At 47.4% G+C, this 25,169-nt stretch overlaps 1 protein-coding gene across 2 annotated transcripts in view; it reads left to right on the forward strand.

Annotated features, from left to right (window-relative positions):
- The first annotated feature begins 2,068 nt into the window (after positions 1-2,068).
- Positions 2,069-25,169, forward strand: part of AKAP8L (A-kinase anchoring protein 8 like) — a 32,116-nt gene continuing 9,015 nt past the window's right edge. Inside the window, exons 1-12 of one of the 2 annotated variants that reach the window (XM_019963965.2) lie at positions 2,069-2,187; positions 7,182-7,256; positions 11,859-11,891; positions 12,181-12,421; positions 14,268-14,721; positions 14,813-14,909; positions 14,993-15,063; positions 15,432-15,495; positions 16,321-16,429; positions 17,882-18,023; positions 18,116-18,221; positions 18,458-18,588. In XM_019963965.2, the coding sequence (XP_019819524.2) occupies positions 2,175-2,187; positions 7,182-7,256; positions 11,859-11,891; positions 12,181-12,421; positions 14,268-14,721; positions 14,813-14,909; positions 14,993-15,063; positions 15,432-15,495; positions 16,321-16,429; positions 17,882-18,023; positions 18,116-18,221; positions 18,458-18,588 (1,536 nt within the window). In that variant the 5' untranslated portion in view covers positions 2,069-2,174. The remainder of the gene's footprint in view (positions 2,188-7,181; positions 7,257-11,858; positions 11,892-12,180; positions 12,422-14,267; positions 14,722-14,812; positions 14,910-14,992; positions 15,064-15,431; positions 15,496-16,320; positions 16,430-17,881; positions 18,024-18,115; positions 18,222-18,457; positions 18,589-25,169) is intronic. The other variant, XM_019963967.2, reaches the window with a different exon arrangement.

Raw genomic sequence — 25,169 nt, forward strand, 5'->3', positions numbered from 1 at the left:
TTATTTTCACTTAAAACAGCCAGGGGCTGCAAAGTGGGAATGACCTCCTGGGGCAGAGGCCTCTCCTACCCCAACCCCATTATCCTGGGCCCCCAACCATGCCCCTGACTGGGAACGGGGGACTCACAAGCTGTGACAGTATGTACCCCCTCTCCCCAAGGGTGGTCTTGGCCTGCACACTTGGCTTTTCTGCTCCTATGAGATCAGGATACATATCTTGCCTGCCGGAGGAGGCCCTCTACTACTCATGTCTAGTGTGAGACTTGGAATGCTGGTAGAGCCTCTCTTGGAATGAGACCTGACCCAAAGGCACCACCTCTTTCGGCTTTTCATAAATTTTTTTTAAACTAATACATTAGTTTTAAAAAGTGATGTAAGCTGGATGTAAAAAAGTTCAAACTATACAAGAACTTAGAAAGTAGGAGGTCCTGCGCCACCCACAGTGATGCCATGATAAGGGCCAGTCCTCGAAAGGGTTGAATGCTGTTCTTGCCACAGAGGGATCTTTCCCTAAAACTTGTGATCACACCCCTTCTCATAAGCAGTTCTACTACTTGTCTCAGAGGCAGAGCATTAGATAATAGTGAAGTCAACATATGAGGGTAAAACATAGCTGTGGTACACGCCATGAAGGAAGCTATGGGATCCAGGAGAGGTGTCCTGGGGCTATGCCTTAGTTTGGAGGGCAGGCAGGTCTCCCTGAGGGTGACACTGAAATGAGCCCCACAACTGGAATGCACACTAGGCAGAACTTTATGTACTTCATATGTGGAGTTTTTCAATACATTGTGAACTTTGTCCCACGTGGCAGCAAGTTTTGCATAGGCCCAGGGTTGGAGGAGTTGCTAAAGCCTTTCATGGAGAATCCTAACCACACAAAAGTGAAGTAGTAAAATGAACTGTCACCTACTCATCAGTTGTAAACTCATGACCATCTCTTCAGCTACAGCCCCTTCATGTCCTTCTCTCCATATGAATTACAGTTACCAGACCAATTAATCTCTTAATGTTTCAGCATATTTCTCTGAAGGATACGGACTTTTAAAAAGTGCCATCGAAATGAGAGATTAATATCAAAAAGTCAGTAGTGGCATACTTTAAAACAAAAAAGTACAAGTCACCCAGCTTGATGAATTTTCACGAACACATTAAGCACAAGTTTCAGTGTCTGCAGCTCCCTCAAGTCGTCTCTTAGCAGCTATAAGATGGCTCTGACAGTGGACACGTCCAAAGAGGCTGCTAAGGACACAGCGCTGGAGCCTGGCTGGGCTTCTTACTGTAGGATCTCTAAAGTCCAGAACAAACGGAGAAGGGTTTAGAGTGGGTAGTTCCAGCTTTAACACTTAAGTGTCAAGGACCCTGAGCAAGTCATGAATTTCAAGCTTCAGTTTTCTTATCTTTTTAAATGGGAGTTAAAAAAAACCCAACTTCCTCACAGAGCATTTGAAATAATACAAATATATATTTATTACATATAGTGATATAAACATGATGTATATCTGTTATCTTTATGTAACAGTGGATAACAAAATGTAACATTTCTTTAGATCACCCGGCACCGGACTGAATTCTTCACATATGTTATTTCACATATTTGAAACTGTGCCCAGTATCTTGTTTGGCACTTAAATGTAATTTTCATTCCAACATGGCTTTACCTTGTTCGTTTTGGAGCTGAAGGCCAGGGAAGTTAGGAAAGAGAGTAGATTGGCACGACACCCCCGTGGCAAAGCCGGGACTGGAGGAGTGCCCTGTCCTGTAGACCCAGCTCCCTCTGGCGGGCCTCCAGGGCACAGGCCTTTCCCGCCTGGCCGCGCTTGGGCCTCAGGTCTTTCCGTAGTGAACAGCTCCGCCCCTTCGAACTCTGCGGGAGTCCACCTCCAGGCCGTCTCCTCTAGGCCAATCCGCATGGTCTCAAAATAACGGGAGGCGGGATTAGGGCGGGGCTCTCATTAGATTGGCAGAGCCCTCAGCCACGGGGCTAAGGAGGCTTAGAGATGGACAGCGAGGCTATCCAACAGGCGTGAAGCCAGGGTCCGGCGCGAGCCAATGCTGTCGAGGGGCGGGGCTTAGTTGTGGGTAGAAGGGGCTCGGGGGATTGTCTCCGCTAACGCGGCGGCGTCCGACGTGTGAAGCAGCTGCCAGAATCTTCGGGTGCAGTTTTCGCTGCTGCCATGAGCTATACAGGTGGGCCCGGCAGGGTTGGTGAGGAGAGGGGTCAGGCTTCAGGTGGAGAGGGATAGGGATGTGCCGGAGCCGCGCCGGGCTCGTCCGTGCCTCCCACGGGGCTTGGACACTGCCCTCTCTGCGGTCACAAAATGGCGCCGGGGTCCCGTCGCCTCAGTATCGCGCCCCTCACGCCTCGGCGTCTCAGTTCTTTGTGCTGGCCACCTTGCGTCCCGGCTCCCGACCGCCCGAAGTTTTGGCTTCTGTCTCCGGTGTCGGTGAGTCTTGGTTTCGGCACCTGAGTTCTCGCCTCCGTCCCTGGCCCGGCCCCCTGGGCCCTCGTCGCCTCAGGTCGCCCTTTCTCGGGCCTCGGCCCTTCAGGTCGATCTGCGGACTCGGCTGCCGTCGCCATTGTCCCCCGCGCAGTTTCCCCGCAAATACCGTGGTTGCCCGCCCCACCCCCTCGCCTTTACCTGCCCCAGGCTGGGAGAGGCGCCAGCCCCTCCCCTAAAGTGGGGATGTGAGTGAATAAATACATGAAGCGTTAGAGCCGAGTGGGGAACCTCGCATCCTTAGGGACTGAGCCTTGTGAAGAACGGCTGGCTTCCGTGTTAACTCATTGCACAACTGTCAAATTCATTGTGGCGTCGGGGGTTGAATAGACACTGACATACTGACGGGAATTCCTCAAGTGTTTTACAGAAGAGGGCAGACCATAATCGGGAAACGAACGTAGTATGTGTTGTGGAGTAGTCAGTACCCTGAGGACCTTGTTCTATTACGTGGGGGTGGTTGGGGACCTCTGGAGAGCATTGAACATTTGAGCAGAGACCTGAATGGAACGTGGAAATTAGGGATATCTGGCCAAGGGGGCCCTCCAAAGACCTAGTGACAGGAGCTGCCTGGCGTGTTAAAGGATCAGCCCAAGGTGATCAGTGGGTCTTGAGCTAAGGGGAGGGAGGGGATGATGAGATTAGAGAGGGAGCCATAGGATATGCCTGGGTGATTACAAATCATCCCTGAATGAATTCAAAGGCTGGCCTGGGACTGCTTTCAGAATAACTGATGAGGCTTTTCAGCCAAGAGCTTCCCTTGTTAATAGGGCTTGAGCTTGTGTGGTTGCTGGGTAAGCTGCATTCTACTTGGAATGTTTAGGACTGAGAATGGAATCTGAGCCTCTGGGGCTGCTCCATAGACAGCTGTATGTTGGCCTTAGATGAGAAGGTAGTGTTAGCTGTCCCTCCTCCAGGTCAGGAGCTTGGCCAGAACTCCAGTTTTTTTAAGCAACCATCCCTTAGCCCAGTGGTTCTCAACCAAGGGCAAGTTTGCCCTCCAGGGGACATTGACAAAGTTTGTAGCGTGGTATTCGGTTGTCACTTCTTGGGGTGGAAGTTGCTACATGTGCATCTAGTGGGTAGAGGCCAGGAATGCTGCTAAAACATGCTATAGTGCAAAGGGTGGCCCCACCCTAAAGAATTTTCTGGCTTCAAACATCAATAGTGCCAAGGTTGAGCAACCCTGCCCTAGCCTTTGTGTACCTTTTCTGGTTCACCAGGGAAGTCAGTCGGGTTGATACTAACATAACTGAAATTGAAAACTGATCCTATTCACCAAATCTTATCAAGAACTGGAAGACAGTTTTGTGGTTCTTAGGGACAGGACTGCTGAAGAAACCAGGGGAAGACTGGTTGGGTGCTGGTGGATAGCTTAATAATGATCCATTTAATTTCATAGACAAGGAAGCTGATGTATAGAGGTCACAGATGGTCAAGTTTGAATTTCAGCTCCATATCTTGTAGGCTGTAATTCTGTGTTTGAGTTGGCAGTGAGGTAGCCAAGCTAATGAGGTTATGATTAGTTTTCCCCTGATCTTGACCAACTGAAAACCACAGTTGCTTTATAACGTGTGACTTTCCCTTTTAAGAAGCAGACCACTAAAGTCAGAGGCATGTGAGGACTTCCCTGGCAATCCAATGGTTAAGATTCCACTGCAGGGCCACTGGTTCAGTTCCTGGTGGGGGAACTAAGACCCCACATGTCAGGAAGTGCTGTCATAAATAAATAAATGAATGAATGAATGTCAGGCATTTTATGTCACATTTTAGACAACTCGTTGCCTTTAAGAGGAATTTCTGGAGGCCTTAAAGCAAATGTTAGCATTATTAGTAAGGGTAGAAGGTGATTTAAAATGTATCTTTTTGATAACTTATCTAATTTTTTAATCTAATTTTATTATGTATACTTGAAAAAGAAGGTTCTGTCTCTACCACCAAGGGGAGGAAGATAGGAGCAGTGGAAAAACAGGACAAAAAATCCAGAATCAGATCTTTAAACAAAGGTCTGAAATGCTACCAGTCTTTTTATAGGAACATTCATCATGTCATATATTTTCTCTGTGTTAGGAATGCACAGGTGGTTTAGCTGGATGGCTCTGGCTTGGGATTTCTCATAAGGTTACATTTTGGATGTTAGTTGGGACCTTAGACATCTGAAGGCTGAACTTGGGCTGAAGGTGACTCAGACTAATGTGCCTGACAGGTTGATGCTGGCTATTGATTTCTGTACTATCTGGAGCTCTCCACAGGCCTACTAGAGGGTCCTTACTATATGCTGGCTTATAGTAAGAGTGAATAATCTGAGAAAGAATGAGGTGGAAGCCTCAGAAGTTGCACTGGGTCTTTTCTGCAATATCTTCTATTAAACTGCCTCCCTCTATTTGGGAAGAGACAACATGATGTCAGAAGGCCGGAATCATTGGAGGCCATCTTGGAGGCTGATTTTCACTGGATAGTGGAGGTTGGCTGCAACCTAACCTCTTTCCTATTGTCTTCCAGTTTTTGTCACTTGATATTATTTTTTCAAAGAATCCCCTTCTAAAAAAAGAAGGAAAAGAATAAAATAGAGAAGCTTTGTGTGTTTTTGAGCAAAAAAGGTATCAGAGAGGCTGGCCAGTAGGGAGGGGCTGTGATACACAGTTATAAACCCATGGTCTGACCTTTCACTTTATAGGACCAAAAATTTGCTTATTTTATTTTTTCACTCAGAGCTTATTTTTTCATTCAGAATTTAATCAAGCTGAAAAATTGAACCAAGACAAGATCGATACTCAAGCCAGATAAGAATTGGTTCATAATTGGAGCATAACTAGCTGAAGAAGGTCCTGCCCTGGGGGCAGTGTTGTGGCACAGAATATTAATGTAGAGAGGACAGAACTAGAGCTGAGTTTGCCTTTGAACTCTGAAGGTTTGGTTGACTGATGAATTATCTTTCCTTTTTCTCAAAGAAGAATCAGGGCCCTCTCCCCTGAATATACATAGATCTTTTGCTCTATAGCTTTAATACTGTGTATTTAATCCAGTATGTATTCCTGTTAGCTTGTGGTACGTTCTAGTTGCAGCTGCAGTACCTTCAGACCATGTTACCTAAAGTCTGGAGTTGTTTTGCCAGTGGCACTATTGCTGAACAAACAGGTTTCCAGAAGCTAGTTGACCAAACAGTGGAAAAGGCCAGTGTAAGGTGGTACTTACATTGGGAGCCTTCCCCACAGGTGAACCTTCTTTAGATTACTTTCAATGTTTCTTGTGTATAGTTATTATCAGGGTTACAGTTTGGGCATCTCAGGAAGGTTCTGGGTCCCTGGAGGAAATCCATTCCAGTGTGCCCTCTTTAATTAGGGTATGTAGGAAATGTTGAATTTATATGCTTCTGTCACCAGCTCTGTTACTCCCCCGTGCCCAGTTTCAGCTCCCTCCTCTGGGAAGTAAAGTGTGGATCCACTGATCTTTGTTTGAAACCCTTGGAGCTGGGTGTGTTTTGGAATTCTAGCTTAAAAGGACATTGCATGACACCTGTAGTGGGGTTTGGGGCAGCACTTTGTAATTAAATGAAGAAAGATAAAGAATGTCCTCATGGGTCAGTTTTTCCCAAAATGCATGTTGACACCACATTTGACGAAAACACTTGGTTTTCAGACCTTTTTGGACTTTGGAATTGGCAGGGTAAGGGATCTTGGCCCTGTCCCTTTTGTTGGCTGTGGTGAGGATGAAGCAAAATAATGCAGATGAACCCCTTAGCACCCTGCAGGAAAAACACTTGTTCAGTGTTGGCTGCTGTTGCTGTCCTATTTGCCGCTATGGTCTTAAGAAATGAACTGGGAAAAAAAAAAAAAAGAGAACTAGAAAGAGTGTCAACAAATACTTGAATGCCTGCCCAGGGAAAGGCACTTGGTGTATGCTTTTATTGTGAAAGCTACTGGAGGTGCTGGCTTTAATTTTTAGGTCGTGAGTTGGGTCTTGATGGGAACAGGCAAATGTTGCCTCTTATGGTGTCTATCATAATTTCAGTGCTAAGGGCAAATCACTTAAAAATATTTTACAAAAATATTTTAAAAGTGTAGATTAAAAGATAATCAGCATTTGAGACCAGTAGTTTCTGGTAGAAGTTCAGATTTTCTGTACTTGTTACTAATTCATTAGAAGTTGAGAAATAGTATAAGATTTGAGAAGATTGGAAATTATACATAGAATCTATAATGCTTGTTCCATATAAACATGCTAACCCCAAGTAATTACATTTAAGAAGTAATTGTAATACACTTTTTTTTTTTTAATGGGCAGATGAAAAATATATATAAGCTTTAGATTTGGGGGAATGGAATAGGTATTATTTACCTTAACATTGTTCAAAATTAACCCCCATTGTTATTTGAATTGGAGCTCACCTTTCAGTGATATAAACACTTTCTTCATTTACCTGAATAATTTGGGTACCCATTTATCAAAACAGGGTACTGGTTTAAAGATTTAAAAATGTTTATCCAATTCTTCTGACATAACAAGTTAAATATAGCCTGCCTTTCCTTTGGTTGATATGTTCTGGAGGTGTTCAGAAACCAAAAGTTTTGGTGGTTTTCCAGTGAGGGGAGGGTCTGCCAGGCAGTCTCCACTGAAGGGTAGTCTTAGGTCATCTTCATGTGGCTTTTTTGGAGAAATTAACCACACTGTACATATATTTAGGCTTTGTCCAGGGATCTGAAACCACTTTGCAGTCAACGTACTCAGACACAAGCGCCCAGCCCACCTGTGATTACGGTAAGTGTGGGCCCCTGGGAATTGGAGGGTGTGTGCTCTGCTTTTAGTGGCAGAGCAATCCACTGGTTTATTAGTTGCCTTTAACATTGCTGTCACACTGTCTTTTCCAAATGCAAACTTGTGTGAAATGGTATGGTGGGCTCTTAGAATAGCTTCAGGGGGTTAGAATTGCCCTTTGGGGGCAATTATGGGAAAGAGGTCTGTTATTGAGCAAGCTGGAATTCTTGACTGTATATGATTGGTTCTTTTGACCCTTTGACAAACTGTTAGAAGTACTTGTGGCCTGTGACAAAGATGTAGGTTCAGAAAATCCCCTCGAGGGAGGGTCTGGGGAGGAGAGTAGCCAATCAAAGTCCAAAGGATTGATGTGAGCAGAAACCAAGCCATTAACTTAACCCCAGGGTAGTGCATGAGATTCCAGTGTAGGAGAGGCTGCCTGTCTGAATCTAGATGGCTTTTAGAGACACAGTCAGGCTGGTAGGCTCCTCACACACAGGGTTGAAAGTTTCTCATTGATTTCTCAACTGTGGACAGACACACTGAATCTCTAATTCAGAAGGATCCATAGATATTCTATTGGTGTCTCTCAGCAGTCCAAAACTGCCAGTAAAGCTGTTTCTCTGTGATTTGTGACCATGACCCTAGTTCTCTGTCATGAAGGAGCTTTCTTCAAAGGGTTTTGCCTTGGTTATTGAGATGGGTAATTGGTTTTACTGCCAAGGTCTAGGGAAAGACTGAGTCTACACAGTCACATTCTCTCAGGAGTCACTGATTAAATGGAAATAAGTAAAACTCCCTGAAGGATTGTCAGATTGTCCCAGGGGAGAAAGAGAGACTTAAAAAAATGTTCTGAAAATGAGTAAGGAGGTATCAAATAGTTCATAAGGAGGAGAAACTTTGTTTGCATGGCTTCTCTGTCCTGCCCTCCCTGCCTCAACCCTTTTCATTAGACATAATCCCAAATTACACATCTTTTTTGAACCATTTTCTCTCAAGTTTATATATTCTAGTCCAGAGCATTTTATAAGATGTGGCATTTGCAAATATTTTCTCCCAGGCTGGGGCTTATCTATTTGTTCTCTTGATAGTATCTTTTGAAGAACACAAATTCTTAATTTTGGTGAAGTCCAATTCATCAGTCTTTTATTTTTGTTTTAAAAATCTTGCAGCTGTGCTGTGTGGCATGTGGAATCTTAATTCCCTGACCAGGGATTGAACTTGAGTCTTAACCACTGGACTGCCAGGGAAATGCCAATCTTTTTTTTTTTTTTTTTTTGCACCGACTCTTCTTTGCAGCGCAGGAGCTTCTCTAGTTGCAAGATGTTTCTCTAGTTGTAGAACACAGGCTCTAGAGCGCATGGGCTCAGTAATTACAGCACATGGGACTCTCTAGTTGTGACTCTTGAGCTTAGTTGCCTGACCAGGGTTTGAACCCAAGTCCCCTGCTTGCGTTGGAAGGCAGATTCTCAACCACTGGATCACCAGGGAAATCCCCCCAGTTGTATCTCGGAAATTTATACTTAACCCAAGGTCACAAAGATTTTAAGCGCTTCATAGTCTTAGGTTTTACATTTATTTTGTGATTTTGAGTTAATATTTCTACCAGGTATACAGTGTAAGTCAAGATTCTTCGTTACCTTTGTTGAAAATTAATTGAATGTATATGTGTGGGTCTGTATCTGGATTCTAATTCTCTTTCATTGATTTGCCTGTCTTAAGTTTCCTCTAGTACCTTACTGTCTTGATCACTATAGTCAGTCTTGAAATTTATGAATATGAGTCCTCTAGGTTTATTCTTTTTCCAAAATTGACTTGGATATTCTTGTTCCTTAGCTTGTTCGTATAAATTTTAGAATCAGTTTGTCAATTTCTATAAAAATTCCTTTGGAGATTTGGAGTGGAATGGTCTTGAATCTATAGTTTGGGAGAATTGAAATCTTAACAGTATTAAGCCTTCTAATATGTGAACACAGTATGTCACTTCATTTGTTCATGTCTTTTTTTTTTTTTTTAGTGTTTTCTAGTTTTTGCGCACAAATCTTACACATATTTTGTTCAGTTTACAGCTAAGCATTTCATGTCTTTAATGGTATGGGATATGATAGTTTTCAAAAATTCAGTTTCCAATTGTTCATTGCTGTTATGTAGAAATTTGATTTTTTTTTTCTTTTTGTATGTTGATCTTGTAATAAAACCTTGCTAAGCTCACTTATTCACAAGTTAACTTTTTTTTCCACTAGTAACTTTTTTTTGTAGTTTTTTTTTTTTTTGGAGAAGTTTTACATCATGTTTTGAAGGAATAGTTTTACTTCTGGCTTAAATTGTAAGACTAATATAACAACGTTTAAATAACATTTTGAAAAACAGTCAACCAAGGTCCCACCATTTTATACTTGTCAGCATAGTTATTTTAGGTAGTTGAATAACTTACAGGCGGCTAGAACTTGTTTTGTTGTGCTGTTAGAGCGTTTCCTTGGGCAGCGTAAGGCTTAGTAGTTTCTTTTTTGATGCCCATGTGATATTACTGAGTAGGTTGACCGTAATGTGATTAACTATTACCTTAAAGTCAAACATTTACATAGTTCTCTATTTTTGCTCTTTAAATACTGTTTTCTATAACCAGCTCCTTTTCTTTACTTTTTCTTTCCTTCTTTCTTTTTTTGGTTTCCTTTTTAAAAATAAATTACATTCTTAAAATAGTCTGTCAACTATGGTCTCATCTCTGTGGAGATGAAGTGAATTCCAGTGTTCTTTTGCAAGGGAGTCACCAAAGAACACAGTGTAGACAAAGATTTCCCCTGAGGGGATCTGGCTGGGGAGCCCACCAGGATTACTCTAGGCATAGCAGGTAGCACATAGAGAGTGCTTGCCTGCCGCTGTCATAGGAGCCACCAGCCTGTGCTTGTGTTCAGAGTTAATGCCTACTGCTGCTTCCTTTCTTTGTGCTTCTTTGCTGGTCTGGCAAGTCCTCAGTAGTGGAAGCCTGGAGTAGGGCAGGGACACCATATCTGGGACTCAGGCATAGCCTCGATGGGCTGCCTTTGTCTCCCAGTCCTGTCTTTTTGAATAGCCAGTGTCCACTGTCCTGGTTGCAGACAGCCACGTGGCCAGACCCTTTTAGCTGTTGGGACTAAGTGTGCATTATTCCTTGTGTGGCTGTGCCAGCCACTCTTCTTGCCTGTTTGAATGCCTCATTCACCACTCACTCCTTGCATGATCTCCACCTGCTGTCCCTTGCTGCTCTCTAATTATTTAGGGTCTGCTTTACCACACAGTGCTCTGGGCCTGAGGAGTGCCTGGGACTGCTAGCTTCTGTTCTGTGTGCTCTGAGCATGATAATCGTTGAATAAACAAATGAATGAGAAGCCCCTGCTTTGATTTCCCCAGCTGTAGAGGATTTTTGCTTTGTGAGCTCTAGCATGTCCACGGTTCATTAGTGTTCATCTCTAGGTCGTTGCTGGTTTCCAGTGTCTCCCTATTCATTTGTGCAGTAGATCGAGGGGAAACCTGAGTATAGGATCTCAGCTTGCCCCACCTCGCATGTTCACTCTGATTCATCTTCTCAGTGTATGCACTCTTGCCTTCCTGTGGCTGGATTCTTTTGTTCCTCACGCTCCTGTCCTTGCTGAGCTTTGGTCCTCTCTCTGTTCTGGGACAAGGATGACTTGTCTCTCTGCAAGGTAGACATTGTGGAATAGGAGATAACTCTGAGGTCCCACCAGAGACACTGGGAAAGTGGTCTCCTGTTCTCATGTACTTCCTTGGGAAAGAATCGTGTGTGCTCGACTCAGAGATTGCCCTTTGCTTTGCACTTGGTCAGTTTTCAGTGGCTTTATGTTTTCGAAGGAAAGAATTTTTCTTCAGTTCAGTTCAGTTTCAGTCGCTCAGTCATGTCCGACTCTTTGCAACCCCATGAATCGCAGCACGCCAGGCCTCCCTGTCCATCACCAATTTTTCTTATGTGCTATAATAAAATGCAAAGTACTTTTAGTTTATAAGCCAAATTGTATTTTCATCAATTCTTCTCAAGAGTGGTGTCCTGTCTTTCCCTCTGCTTATGTGTTCCAGCACAGCATACTTACACAATTCAAGGGCTTGATAGTTCTCCCTGTTAAGGCAGACGTTTGAGGGACTAGGGTGGTTATTTTCTCTGCTCCAGTTGGCTTTGTCGGGTGATCTGATTGACAGGATTTTGGAGTGGATATGAGCTCTTTGCTGAGCTTCTTTTACAGCATGGAGTCAGTGTGAGGCACCAGAACTGCTTGACTCTCCTCTCATTGGTGCTTAGCCAAGGGCGAGAGTAATCTTCCAATTCTGACTTATTGCGGAAGCCATATAGGAGCTTGCAACACTCCCTGAGAGTGTTAGGAGTCGGGGGTTCCTTAAATAGCAGATGGTCAGAGCCACGAAAGATTGGGCACCAGGGCAACACGTGGCCTGGGTCAGTTATATAGTGCTCTCAAGCTCAAGGCTTCTCAGTTAGGGGAGGTTCAGCCTCCTATAACCGCTCAGGTTCTAGGAATCATTGTTTTTATGCCGGAATTAGACTCTCATCATACTGTAAGCAATTATAGATATAATTGCCCTTTTACTTTTTTGTAGGATATGGAACTTGGAACTCTGGGACAAACAGAGGCAAGTATTATTCCCATGATCACTCTTCTCTCCCTTGGGATTGGACTGGTTGAGTCTTTCTGCCACTGTGCAGCTTAACCAAGGTTTCGGAATGGGGCTTGCCTTTGGGGGTCCAAGGTGCCCTGGGGCTGGCTGTTCCTTCCCAGAAGGCTGGGCCCATCCAGCCTTGGGTGGCTAAAATCCAGGCTTGTCTCTGTGACCAAAGGTGTTCTTGTCTCTTTGTTTGTCTGTCTCTCCTCGCCCCCTCCATCTTGTCTGTCTGTCTGTCTTTCTGTCTCCATCGTTGCAGGCTACGAGAACTATGGTTATGGCTATGGCTATGGCCAGGATAACACCACCAACTATGGGTATGGTATGGCCACTTCAAACTCTTGGGAAATGCCTAACTCTGACACAAATGCAAACCCTAGTGCCATGGGTAGTGCCAGTGCTGATTCCGTTTTGTCCAGAATTAACCAACGCTTAGATATGGTGCCGCATTTGGAGACGGACATGATACAAGGAGGCGTGTACGGCTCAGGTGGAGAAAGGTGAGTGGGCACCAGCCTAGGGGCGAAGGCTTTGCAGGGTCACCCTCTGCCCCCTGGCAGTCTCCCTCTCCTGAACTTCCTGTTATATCTGTCTGTTTTCTCCTTCTTTGCTGTACTGCTGGGGCTTCCCAGAGACTGTGTAGGGTCTGTTTCACATTCCTTCTCTGGCTTGTGTCCCGTCCTCCCTCCATCCTCACCCATTGCCTGGTGGTGAGCCTCTTTTCCAGCTTGCAGAGGGCCAAGCAAGCCCACTCTGGGCTGGTTTCACTGTGACCTCTGAGTGGCTCTTCTCAGGATCATTGTTGAATGACTCTTCCCTCTGGAGACAGCCATTTGAAGTCCTTGCAATACTTTGCACCCTGCACTCTGTCAGGGCACGACCGTTTGGGTTGTGTATGAAGGATGGGGTGAGCCCTCGGGCTGAGCACGGCGAGCTGTGCCGTCTCACGTAAGGCACGGGAAAGATGGGGGCACATCCTAGCCACCCTTAGTGCCTTATCAATGTGTAGCTGTTGAGCCTCAGAAGTGCCCCTGTGGGGAGCTGTTGATGTCCTCACTTTGTAGATGAGGAAAGTGAAGCGCCCATGGGTTGCATCTCTTACCCAGAGGCACACAGGAGCTGGGCCTCCCACTCAGATCTGCCTTCAGGTTTGTGCTTGTCTGATCTGGTGCTGGCCCAGGAGTTCTGTGCCCTAGTGAGAGGTTTCGGTGAGAAGGGCACATGTATTTCTACCACGGGATGGAGTGAAGTGGCCTAATGGCTCCAGTTGACAGATGGGAGAGAGTAAGGAGGGGCCTGGCCAGACACTGATAGGGCCAAGTGAGGCTCCAGGAGCACTAGGGCTGAGGGTGCCAAGGAGACTTCTGCTTGCATGGGCTCTCTAGCAAGCAGAAAGTGTTAGGGGAGGCCCAGCACATCCCCTCTCCTTGTGCCTGATAGTCATCGTGTTGGATCTGAGGCTGCCAGATGGTGGGGCCGGGGCAGGGGGGCTTGGGGGGTGGTTGGGCTGACATTGCTGCTGGTGCCAGCTGCCTGTGTACCATCTTGCAGCAACCTAAAGCTGGAAAGCAGGGTTCAGAGACAGAGTGACAGTTGGGTCGCCCTGGCCTCTTCTTTCATGCTGCTGGTGCTTCTTAACTACCCAGCTTTGGCAAAGAGACGTGTGGGGCCTGGGCCTGTGGGCTGCAGCCGAAGTTAGAATAGCTGTCTCTGATTCCACAGTCAGAACGTCTGGCTTGCTTTCCCACTTGCTGTGTAGGCTATGATGCCCTGTCCTGGGCACCAGGGATTATACGAGCTCATAAGAGTTCTGTTCTTGTCATTGGGCAAGCTTGCAGCGTCTTTCCTGGCAAATGTTCTGTATTCTTTTTTGTTTTCAGTGGTGAGGGGGTTTGAAGGTTTCCTGTGAAAGTTACCAGCCCCAGTGGACAAAACACTGATGCTCTGGATTGCCCACGTATTACGGGATGTTGGGATGCTTGGCTCTGCCCCTCGAGGAGCGGCCTTGGGCATTGTGACTGCCACAGACACATGCACATTTCCTGTGGCCCCGCTCTTCCCCTGAGACCTACTCTACCCTAGTAGTCAGTCCTTGTTAGGGTCTGAAAGCTGGTGCGTGGTCATATGCAGGCTTGGGGACATGAGCTGAGGGGACCTGCTAGCTTCTAGAAGTCTGCCCCGAGAAGCCTTTTAAGTTGGCATTTCTAAACGTTGGTTCTCTACAGTGGGCTGGGGTAGTGCTGGAGTGGGTCTTCTGTCCCTGAAACGGGACGGTTTGCTGGAAGGCAGGAACAGAAGGGTGAGGGGACCCGAGGCCCCCTTGATGCTTGTCATCTGCCTCTGCAGGTATGATTCCTACGAGGCCTGTGACTCGAGGGCTGTCCTGAGCGAGCGTGACTTGTACCGGTCGGGCTATGACTACGGAGAGCTTGACCCTGATATGGAAATGGCCTATGAGGGCCAGTACGATGCCTACCGCGACCAGTTCCGCATGCGTGGCAGCGACACTTTTGGCCCACGGGCTCAGGGCTGGGCCCGGGACTCCCGAAGTGGCCGGCCGATGGCCTCGGGCTATGGGCGCATGTGGGAAGACCCCATGGGGGCCCGGGGCCAGTGCATGCCTGGTGCCTCCCGGCTGCCCTCCCTCTTCTCCCAGAACATCATCCCTGAGTACGGCATGTTCCAGGGCATGCGTGGCGGGGGCACCTTCCCAGGTGGCTCCCGATTTGGCTTTGGGTTTGGCAATGGCATGAAGCAGATGAGGCGGACCTGGAAGACCTGGACCACGGCTGACTTCCGGGTGAGTGAAAGGGGCCCCTCCTGGTCTGTGACTGAGAAAGTGAAGGGCCTGAAGCCGTTTACCCTGACCCTGCTCGCTCTTTCTGACCCAGACCAAGAAAAAGAAGAGAAAGCAATGCGGCAGTCCTGACGAGCCAGACAGCAAAGCCACCCGGACGGACTGCTCTGATAACAGTGATTCAGACAACGGTGAGCCTGGGTGCTGGGCCCATGACCCTTGCCCTCTGCCCCATGGGCCTCCTGCACTGAGCTTGCTTCCTCTTGCCTTTCAGACGAGGGCACAGAGGGGGAAGCTGCAGAGGGCACGGAAGGCGCTGAGACTGTGGAGAAGGGCTCCAGAGCAGTAAGTGGCCCCAGCCCTGCACTCTTGTCTGTCTGTGGGTGAGGCCTGCGGACAGGGGGCTGCTTGAGCCCCGGCGCCCCAGAGCAGGCCTCTCCCAAGAAACACAGGCCAGCCTGAGTTATCCCTGCATGCAGACATGATTAGCACAAGGGAGTGGAGGTCTGGTAGAGGGCGCAGGCTGCCGGCAGCCGCTGATCAGAGGCTGGGTTTCCTTTTCAGAACATGGCCCAGTGAGGCCTCTGTGCAAGGCCTGCTGGGAGGCCGTGAGGCGCCAGCTCTATGCCGGCCTGGTACAGGGCCTTGTCATTTACAGCTGTTTGGAGCAACTGCACAGGCTTTAACACTGACAGTCTGAAATTGTGTCTTAGGAAGGAGAAGACGAAGAGGGAAAAGAGGAGGGGAAGGAAGGTGGCAAAGAGGATGCAGAGAAGGGTGAGTCTTCTGAGTGGCCGGGCACTGGGGACTTTTCCAGATGGCTTGTGGCGGGAGGGGGCCAGCCAAGGGCAGGGTCTTGGCAGAAATATGCCCAACTTGGATCGTCCCGGTGTGGCTGACTATGTACTGGTAGGGAGTAACCTTTCTTCCTCTGCCTGGTTCCTACTCTGGCCCTGATCTCGAGACAGTACACTGGTTTTGCCTTCAGGTGGGCGGGGCAAGCAAAAGTGTGGGGGAACCCCAGGCTCAACCCCTGCCCTCAGGCCCTTAGTAACATGCAGTTCCAAGTCCTCAGTGGCTGGTGTCCAAGCTGGGACCCTCGGTGCAGTTTTTACGGCTCTGGTTTGCATGTCCTTTCCCTTAGCACCTCTACAGCCCCTGTTGGGAGTCCGTGTCTCCCTATTCGAGTGATGAGCGCCAGCAGGTACCTAACCTAAATCCAGCCTCAGCCTACTGTTGCCGCGGTACCCAGTGTGGGTGGGCAGGGCCATGTGAGCTTTGGGGCCTTTACCCTTGGGGGCTGCACTCAGGCCCCACCTGAGGCCTTCCTGCATTCTGCCACCTGGGTCCTCTGAACTTTTGCCAGTGTCCCCACTGAGACAGCCTCTCTTTACCTTCCAGCTTCCCTGTGGCTCACTCTGCAGAGTGTGGATGTCCTGGAACGTAGTGGGGTCAACTCCCCGCCCATCCCAGGGCACCCGGTCCTGCTCGCAGCCAGAGGCCTTGCTCGGACAGCTGCTTTCAGAATGGACCCCCTGGAGTAGACAGTGGATATCCAGCCAGAGACCGTAGACTGGTAACCGTATCCTTCTGTTCCCACAGGGGTCCTGAGCGCCCAGGATGAGAGTGGCCAGGCCAAACGCAAGTTGCAGGCAGGCAAAAAGAGCCTGGACAAGCAGAAAAAGCGGCAGCGAGACCGCATGGTGGAAAGGTAACCAGCTTCCCTCCACCCCTTTGCCTCTGCCTCGCTCTGGGGCTGCCTCCAGGAGAGCAGGGCCATAGCTCTGCTGCCTCACCGCCCTCTGGCCTCCCTTGGGAGCCGTCACCTGCTCGGCCGTGCATGGACCCTGCTTTCCGCCAGGCCCAGCTCCCAAGGCCTGATTCGTCCCCTGCCCCTGTGCGGCCGCCTGGCGACCGCTAGCGACTTTGGCCTGAGATCTCACCCTGCTCAGCACCGTTGCCCAGAAGCTCCGGCGCTAGGTCACTCGGCACATGAGCCCCGAGGTGTACTGGGGGCCTGATGCCCCTGCGGGAGGGGGCCAGCTCAGCAGAGACTCAAGGTCCAAGGCGCCTGTGCCACCCCAGCTAGCTGCCAAGAGGCCGTCACCGTGCTCAGGAGAGATGGCAGCACCTGTGGGCTGTGGCAGCCTCGGGCCTGCCCTCTGCCCGGCCCGCCGGCCCTGTCAGGCCGGGCCTGTCTGCGGCTGAGCCCTTCACGCCCCTTGGTCGGGTCTGTCTGCCCTCAGGGCTCCCGCACTGGCGCTTGCCTCCTCCTCCTCCGCCTCAGACTCTTGCTCTTGCTGGACCTTCCTCAGCCTCGCCGGCGCCCGGCCCCTGGGCTCTCCAGACAAAGCTGACCCCGTGGCCCAGATAAGGACGTCCGGCAGAGGTAGGGACCTGCCCCGAGGCCTCGGTGGCGGCTGGCCTCTTCCGCCCCTTGCCACGGCGGCCTGCTCCGGCCCAGGCCCCAGACCCCGGGCTTCTGCTGTGGACACGCGGCCCAGACAGAGCACCTCGCTCAGGTGACTCCAGGCTGCCCTCTGGCAGGCCGGGCAGGCGCCCTCCTTCCAGCTCAGACTGGTCTCTTCTCAGAAGAGGAAGATGAGGCAGCAGGTGCCCAGGCCTGCTTGCCTCCCATCCCTCCCGACACTACCCCCAAGCATTCTGAGCAGAGGATGGGCTGGGTCTTTGAGCCCCTCAGCCCCCACAAGGAAGATGCAGCACCTTTCCGGGCCCTGCCTCAGGACTGCGTACTTCACTCTGCACTCAGGGCCACCTGGCTCACGCCAGGGCATCCTTCCTTCTGCTCCCCAGCTGGGCCAAGTGCACAAGCTCCTGCCCAGCCTCGGTAGAGAGGCCCTCCAGCAACCTTCCAGCGACTCCTTGCCTGTTGCAGCAGCTGCTGCCTCAGGCTTCAGCCTCCTGCCTGTGGGAAGGAAGAGCTCCTGCCCTGTCCCCTATGTTGCAGTAACTGCAGCCTGCAGATGTTCTGTCCCTTTGCACTCCCAGCCCCACCGGTCCTAGCCTGTCCCCCTGCTGGGACCACACCTCAGAGGCCCATGAGCAAGGCCTGTTTCAGGGCTCGCAGCTGGGTTGGGTGAGGCAACAGCACCCTTCCCCGGAACCCTCTTGGTCTCAGCTCTGCGTTTCCCTCCTGTGGCAGGATCCAGTTCGTGTGTTCTCTCTGCAAATACCGAACCTTTTATGAGGATGAGATGGCCAGCCACCTTGACAGCAAGTTTCACAAGGAACACTTTAAGTACGTAGGCACCAAGCTCCCCAAGCAGACAGCTGACTTTCTGCAGGTGAGCCTTGGAGTGGTTGGTACAGCTGCTGTTACCCTGCAGACATAGAGTGGCCCACACAAAGCTTGCTATCTCCTTGGTGTATCCGGCAGGAATATGTCGCCAACAAGACGAAGAAGACAGAGGAGCTCAGAAAAACCGTGGAGGACCTTGATGGTCTGATCCAGCAGATCTACAGAGACCAAGATCTGACACAAGGTGAGGAGGTTCCATCCCAGTCCTACCAGGCCGGACCTCAGCCTTCCCTCCTCTGGTTTTCAGAGTAGGGTCACAACACCCCTCTGTTCCCCCAGGGAGGGTCAGTGAGAACAACCTCAGGCCCACGTGGAAATGGCAGGGTGAGGTGAGGAGCTGGTCTGGCATTTTCCCCCAACTCCTGGGTCTTTCTTAGGTGTCTGGGACCAGTGGCGACTCCCTCCTTCTCCCCTCTACAGAAATTGCCATGGAACATTTTGTGAAGAAGGTAGAGGCAGCCCACTGCGCAGCCTGTGACCTCTTCATTCCCATGCAGTTTGGGATCATTCAGAAGCACCTCAAGACCATGGATCACAACCGGAACCGCAGGGTGAGTGGCCACCAGTGCCCTCCCACCATCCTGTGGGCTAACTGGCTTAGGCCTCTGGGGAGGTGCTGGAGTCATGACCCCTGCCTGCTCATGAAGAGCTGCCAGGGGCAGGAAAATAGACACATCTCCAGCCCAGAGCAGTCAGCCATGCTACAGAGGGATGGGAATTGGTGATTCTGCCTGGCAGGTGGTGGCATCAGAGCCAGACCTTAAGAAGAAGTAGGCTGTGGGAAATGGGGACCTGCGTATGCATAAGGGCCAATGGCCAGATTAGGTTCAGACACCAAACAGGGAGAAGCATATGGTACAAGTGTTGTTGGAGGAGGGATTGGACATAGGTTTACAAGGGCTGGGCTGAGGGGCCTGGTCTTGCTCCTGTAGGCAGCAGAGTTTTTAAGTGGGGGACTAGAAGGATTAGGGAGAAGGCAATGGCACCCCACTCCAGTACTCTTGCCTGGAAAACCCATGGACTGAGGAGCCTGGTAGGCTGCAGTCCATGGGGTCGCTAAGAGTTGGATACGACTGACCGACTTCACTTTCACATTTCCCTTTCATGCATTGGAGAAGGAAATGGCAACCCACTCCAGTGTTCTTGCCTGGAGAATCCCAGGGACTGGGGAGCCTGGTGGGCTGCTGTCTATGGGGTCGCACAGAGTTGGACACAACTGAAGTGACTTAGCAGAAGGGTTAGAGTTGGTATTAGACTAGAGACTTTGGGTACCTGTTCTGGGAAGGAAGTGGGATCAGTGAAGGGCCTTGGGAGATGATGGAAGAGCAGTTTAAGAACGTGAATAGGAGTTCGGCATGAGGGAGTGATGAAAGTCTGGGTTATTGCAGATTTCTGGCTTGTTTAACTGGTGGACAGTGGTGCTGCTAAGATGAGGAGGGTGGGGTAGTATATGGTACAAGAAAAGGAGCGAGTTTGGCAAGAAATTGAAAAACTTCTGTCTTGCATTCCAGTGTATTCCCAGGGCCTAACACAGAAGCCAGAGTGGGTGTTCTTTTGGTTGAATCGGTGACATCCTGAATTAAAGCTGGCTGTTAGAGATCAAGTGAGCGGGGTGGGGCTTTGCAGTAGGGAGAGAGCTGGGAGGCCCAGGGCCAGGTCTGGGCTAGAAAGAGAGGCCTGGCTGCCGTCACCCTGGATGATGCTGATAGACTTTATGAGCAGATGTAGCAGTCAAGGGGAGTGTAAGGAATCATTTCTCAACCTTTTTCCATGCCCATCAAATTCATCTCTGTTCTTTCTCAGTGCAGTGATTCTCAACAGTGGGATGGGCTTAGAGATCTGGCTGGGGTGGTGAAGGAGATTCGGGATTGGCACATACCGTTGACAGGTCTGAAAAGATACAGAAAATGTCCGTTGGCTTTGGCAACAGAGAAGCTGTAGGGATCTTGCCATGGTGAGATTCTTGGATTGGTAGCTGATAAGGGTTGAAAGAGAACAGAGAGCAGACTATAGAGACTGGATAGTGCATGGTATTAAAACTTGGAAAATTTAGGTGAAATGAATGATAGCTAGCAAAATATAAACTGATTCCAAAGCAAGTTGCAAAAAAAAAAAATTAGCTGTAACAACCAGCAGCCATAGAGGGGATTGGAAGGGTACTAAAAGATACTTTGAAGACACCAGAAGTAGTTGGTTATAGAGAGTTCAAATATAAATACTATAGTCTGTAAAATACCAGATTTAGAAGTAAATAAAAAGCTTCTAGTTATTATTAATTTTGGTAACAGTTTTATTGATGCTCAATTCCCATACCATACAATTCATCCATGTAAGGTATACAAGTCAGTAGTTTTTAATATATTCACAGTTGTGTAGCTGTCAGCACAATTATAGAACATCTTCATCACCTCAGAAAGAAAGCCACACCTTATAGCTGTCACTCTGTAACCACCATACTCCCCAAACCTTAGGCAACCACTAATTTACTGTCTGTCTCCATGTATTTCTAGGCATTTCATATAAATGTAGTCACCATAGTATGTGGTCTTTTGTGATTGGCTTCTTCTGTTGAGCATGTGTTCAAGGTTCATCCATAGTGTAGCGTATCAGAACTTCATCCCTCTGTGTGGCCTAAACCTTTTCTCTTGTATGGATCTATACCGCATTTAGTTTATTCATGCTTTAGAATTTGGATTGTTTCCACCTCTTGGCTATTATGGGTAATTCTATTATGATGCAAATTTTTGTATGGACATGTGTTACGGTTTTTTTAGACAGGAGTGGAATGTCTGGGTCAAATAGTAACAGTTTAACTTCTTCAGGAACTGCCAGCTTATCTTCCAAAATGGCTGTATCATTGTATATCCCCAACAACAATGTGTGAGTTTTGATTTATTCATATGTCACCAGTACTTCACCAATACTTGTTATTATCTGACTTTTTGATAACAGCCATTCAGTCATTGAGGTGTGCAGTGAGTTGTATCTGTTGTATTTTTCATTTGCATTTCCCTGATAACTGACCAATGATTTCTAGCATCTTATCATGGACTTGTTGGCCATTTGTCTGTCTTCTTGGAAGGGAAGAAATATCTGTTCAGATACTTTATTTTTTAACTGTGTGGTCTTTATGAGTTAAGGTTCTTTATATATTCTAGATACAACTTCTTAATCAGACATATGATTTGCAAATATTTTCTCCCATCCCATGGCATGGGTTTTTTCACCTTGATGTGTCTTTGCAGCACAAAAGTTTAATTTTGATGAAGTTCAGTTTATCTAAATTTTTTTCTTGTGCTTGGGGTATCATCTAAGAATCCATTGTCAAATAAAAGGTCACAAAGATTTATCCCTTTGCCTTCTTACAGTAAGGGTTTTACAGTTTTAGCTCCTACAATTTGGTTTTTAATGCATTTGAGTTAATTTTTGTATGTGGTGTAAGGTAAAGTTCAACTTCATTCTAGTCCATGTGATTTTCCAGTTGTCCCAACATCGTTTGTAGAAGAAAGTATTCTTTCTTTGTTGAATGGTCGTGGCTCTCTTGCCAAAAGTCAGTTGACTACAGCTCCCTGGATTTATTTCTGGACTCTTTATTCTATTGTTCTCTGTGTTTATCCTTATGCCATTAGCATACTGTAGCTTTGTAGTAAGGTTTAGCATCAGAAACAGACACCTGTAACTTCTGCTTTTTTTTTTTTTCAAGATTGTTTTGGCTATACTGTGTTCCTTGAGATTCCACGAATTTTAGGACCAACATGTCAGTTTCTACAAAGAAGCCAGCTGGTGTCCTAATGGGACTATATTCAATTTCTGTATCAGTTTGGAGAGTATTCCTTTCTCAGCAATATTAAGTCTTCCAATCCATGAAAATGGAATGTCTTTGCTTTATTCAGAATCTTTAATTTCTTTCAACAATATTTCAGTTTTCAGTGTATAAGTTTTTTATTTGGGGGATTATTAGTTTATTCCCAAGTATTTCATTCTTTTGATACTAATATAAATGGAATTGTGTTCTTTAATTCCATTTCTGAGTTGTTCTTTGTACCTGTTTCAAAATAGAGTTGATTTTTGTTTGTTGATACTGTATCCTATAACCTCACTGAAGTTGTTTATTAATTTTAATCATGGATTTTTTAGCATGTTCTGTATATCAGTTGTCTGCAGATAGAGATAGTTATAGTTTAACTATTTCCTTGCCAATATGGATGCCGTTTAATTTTTTTTTTTTTTCTTGTTTAATTGCCCTGGCTAGAACATACAACACAGCCTTGAAGAGAAGTTCCTCCCTGCCCCTCCTCTTGTCCCTGGGGGAAGCATCCATCTGACCGCCCCTCCTCTTATCTCTGGGGGAAGCATCGGTCTGACCGCCCCTCCTCTTGTCACTGGGGGAAGCATCCATCTGACCGCCCCTCCTCTTATCTCTGGGGGAAGCATCGGTCTGACCGCCCCTCCTCTTGTCTCTGGGGGAAGCATCAATCTGACCGCCCCTCCTCTTGTCTCTGGGGGAGCATCGGTCTGACCACCCCTCCTCTTGTCTCTGGGGAAGCATCGATCTGACCGCCCCTCCTCTTGTCCCTGGGGGAAGCATCGGTCTGACCGCCCCTCCTCTTATCTCTGGGGGAAGCATCGATCTGACTGCCCCTCCTCTTGTCTCTGGGGGAGCATCGGTCTGACCGCCCCTCCTCTTGTCTCTGGTGGAGCATCGGTCTGACCGTTGAGTGCGCTGCTTAGCTGTGGGTTTCCCATAGGTGCTCTCTGTCTTGTCGTTGAGTTCCCTTCTGGTTGTTGAATTCCAATCTGGTCGTTGAATTCCCTTCTGGTTGTTGAATTCCCTTCTGGTTGCATCTTGTTGAGTGTTTTTATTCTGGAATGGCATTGGAGTTCGTCAGATTCTTTTTCTGCATTTATTGAGATGATCGTGTGGTTTTTGTTTTTTATTTATTGATACAGTATATTTCATTGACTTGAGGGTGTTAAGCCACCCTTGGCGTTGTTGGGAAAAATCCTATTTGGTCATGGTGTATAATTCTTTTTATATGTTGTTGAATTGGCTTTGCTAATATTTTGTTGAGAATTTTTGTATGTGTACTCATGAGATATTGGTCTGTATGTTTTTTTGTGATATTTATGGGTTTGGTATCAATGTAATACTGGCCTCATTGGAGGGACTGATGTTGAAGCTGAAACTCCAATACTTTGGCCACCTGATGAGGAGAGCTGATGCATTTGAAAAGACCCTGATGCTGGGAAAGATTGAGGGCAGAAGGAGAAGGGGACAACAGAAGACCAGATGGTTGGATGGCATCACCCACACAATGGACATGGGTTTGGGTGGTCTCCAGGAGTTGGTGATGGACACGGAGGCCTGGTGTGCTGTGGTTCATGGGGTCACAAAGAGATGGACACAACTGAGCGACTAAACTGAACTGAACTGAATACTGGCCTCAAAAAATGAGTTGAGAAGTTTTCCTTCCTGTTGTTTGGAAGTTTGCGAAGAATTGGTATTAAATTGGTAGAATGTGCTCTGAAGCTGTCTGGACCTGGGCTGTTCTTTGTGAGTAGCTTTTTTTTTTTTTTTTTTTTTAAATTACGAATTCAATTTCTGTACTTCAGTTCAGTTCAGTTGAGTCATTCAGTCATGTCCGACTCTTTGCGACCCCATGAATCGCAGCACGCCAGGCCTCCCTGTCCATCACTATCTCCCGGAGTTCACCCAGACTCACGTCCATCGAGTCAATGATGCCATCCAGCCATCTCATCCTCTGTCGTCCCCTTCTCCTCCTGCCCCCAAACCCTCCCAGCATCAGAGTCTTTTCCAATGAGTCAACTCTTCGCATGAGGTGGCCAAAGTACTGGAGTTTCAGCTTCAGCGTCAGTCCTTCCAAAGAAATCCCAGGGCTGATCTCCTTCAGAATGGACTGTTTGGATCTCCTTGCAGTCCAAGGGACTCTCAAGAGTCTTCTCCAACACCACAGTTCAAAAGCATCAATTCTTCGGCACTCAGCTTTCTTTATAATCCAACTCTCACATCCATACATGACCACTGGAAAAACCATAGCCTTGACTAGACGGACCTTTGTTGGCAAAGTAATGTCTCTGCTTTTGAGTATGCTATCTAGGTTGGTCATAACTTTCCTTCCAAGGAGTAAGCATCTTTTAATTTCATGGCTGCAGTCACCATCTGCAGTGATTTTAGAGCCCCCCAAAATAAAGTCTGACACGGTTTCCACTGTTTCCCCATCTATTTTCCATGAAGTTATGGGACCAGATGCCATGATCTTACTTTTCTGAATGTTGAGCTTTAAGCCAACTTTTTCACTCTCCTCTTTGACTTTCATCAAGAGGCTTTTGAGTTCCTCTTCACTTTCTGCCATAAGGGTGGTGTCATCTGCATATCTGAGGTTATTGATATTTCTCCCGGCAGTCTTGATTCCAGCTTGTGCTCCTTTTCCTATTTGGAACCAGTCTGTTGTTCTATGTCCAGTTCTAACTGTTGCTTCCTGACCTGCATACAGGTTTCTCAAGAGGCAGGTCACTGGTCTGTTTAGACTTTTCTTTTTTTTTTTTTTTTTTCACCTTATTTCTCTGCACTTGGGATCTTAGTTCCCTGTCCTGATATTCAACCTGGGCCCCAGTAGTGAAGGTGCCGAGTTCTAACCACTAGACTGTCAGGGAATTCCCTCTCTTTCTGAGTCAGTTTTAAGTCTTTCTGGAAATCTGTGCATTTAATCTAATACTCAATTTACTATCATGCATTTATTCCTAGTGTTCCATTATAATCCTTTTTATTTCTGTATTGTCAGTAGTCCCCTTCTTTCATTTCTGATTGCTTTGAGTCTTTTTTTTCTTGATCAGTCTTGCTGAGGTTTAATTTTGCTGACATTTAAAAAGAACAAACTTATGATTTTGTGGGTTTTTTGCTCTTTTTTTGTGTTCTCTGCTTCATTAATTTCTGTTTTAATCTTCTGCTTGCTTTAGGTTTTTCTCTAATATAGCCTTTTATAACTGTAAGTTTTCCTCTGAGTACTGCTTTCTCTGCATCCCATAAGTTTTGGTATGTCTCGTCCTCACTTTCACTCATCTCAAATTATTTTCTAATTTCCCTCTGCCTTCTTTTTCTTAGACCCATTGG

The sequence above is a fragment of the Bos indicus genome, chromosome 7 (assembly GCF_029378745.1).
Source record: "Bos indicus isolate NIAB-ARS_2022 breed Sahiwal x Tharparkar chromosome 7, NIAB-ARS_B.indTharparkar_mat_pri_1.0, whole genome shotgun sequence".
Taxonomy (NCBI): domain Eukaryota; kingdom Metazoa; phylum Chordata; class Mammalia; order Artiodactyla; family Bovidae; genus Bos; species Bos indicus.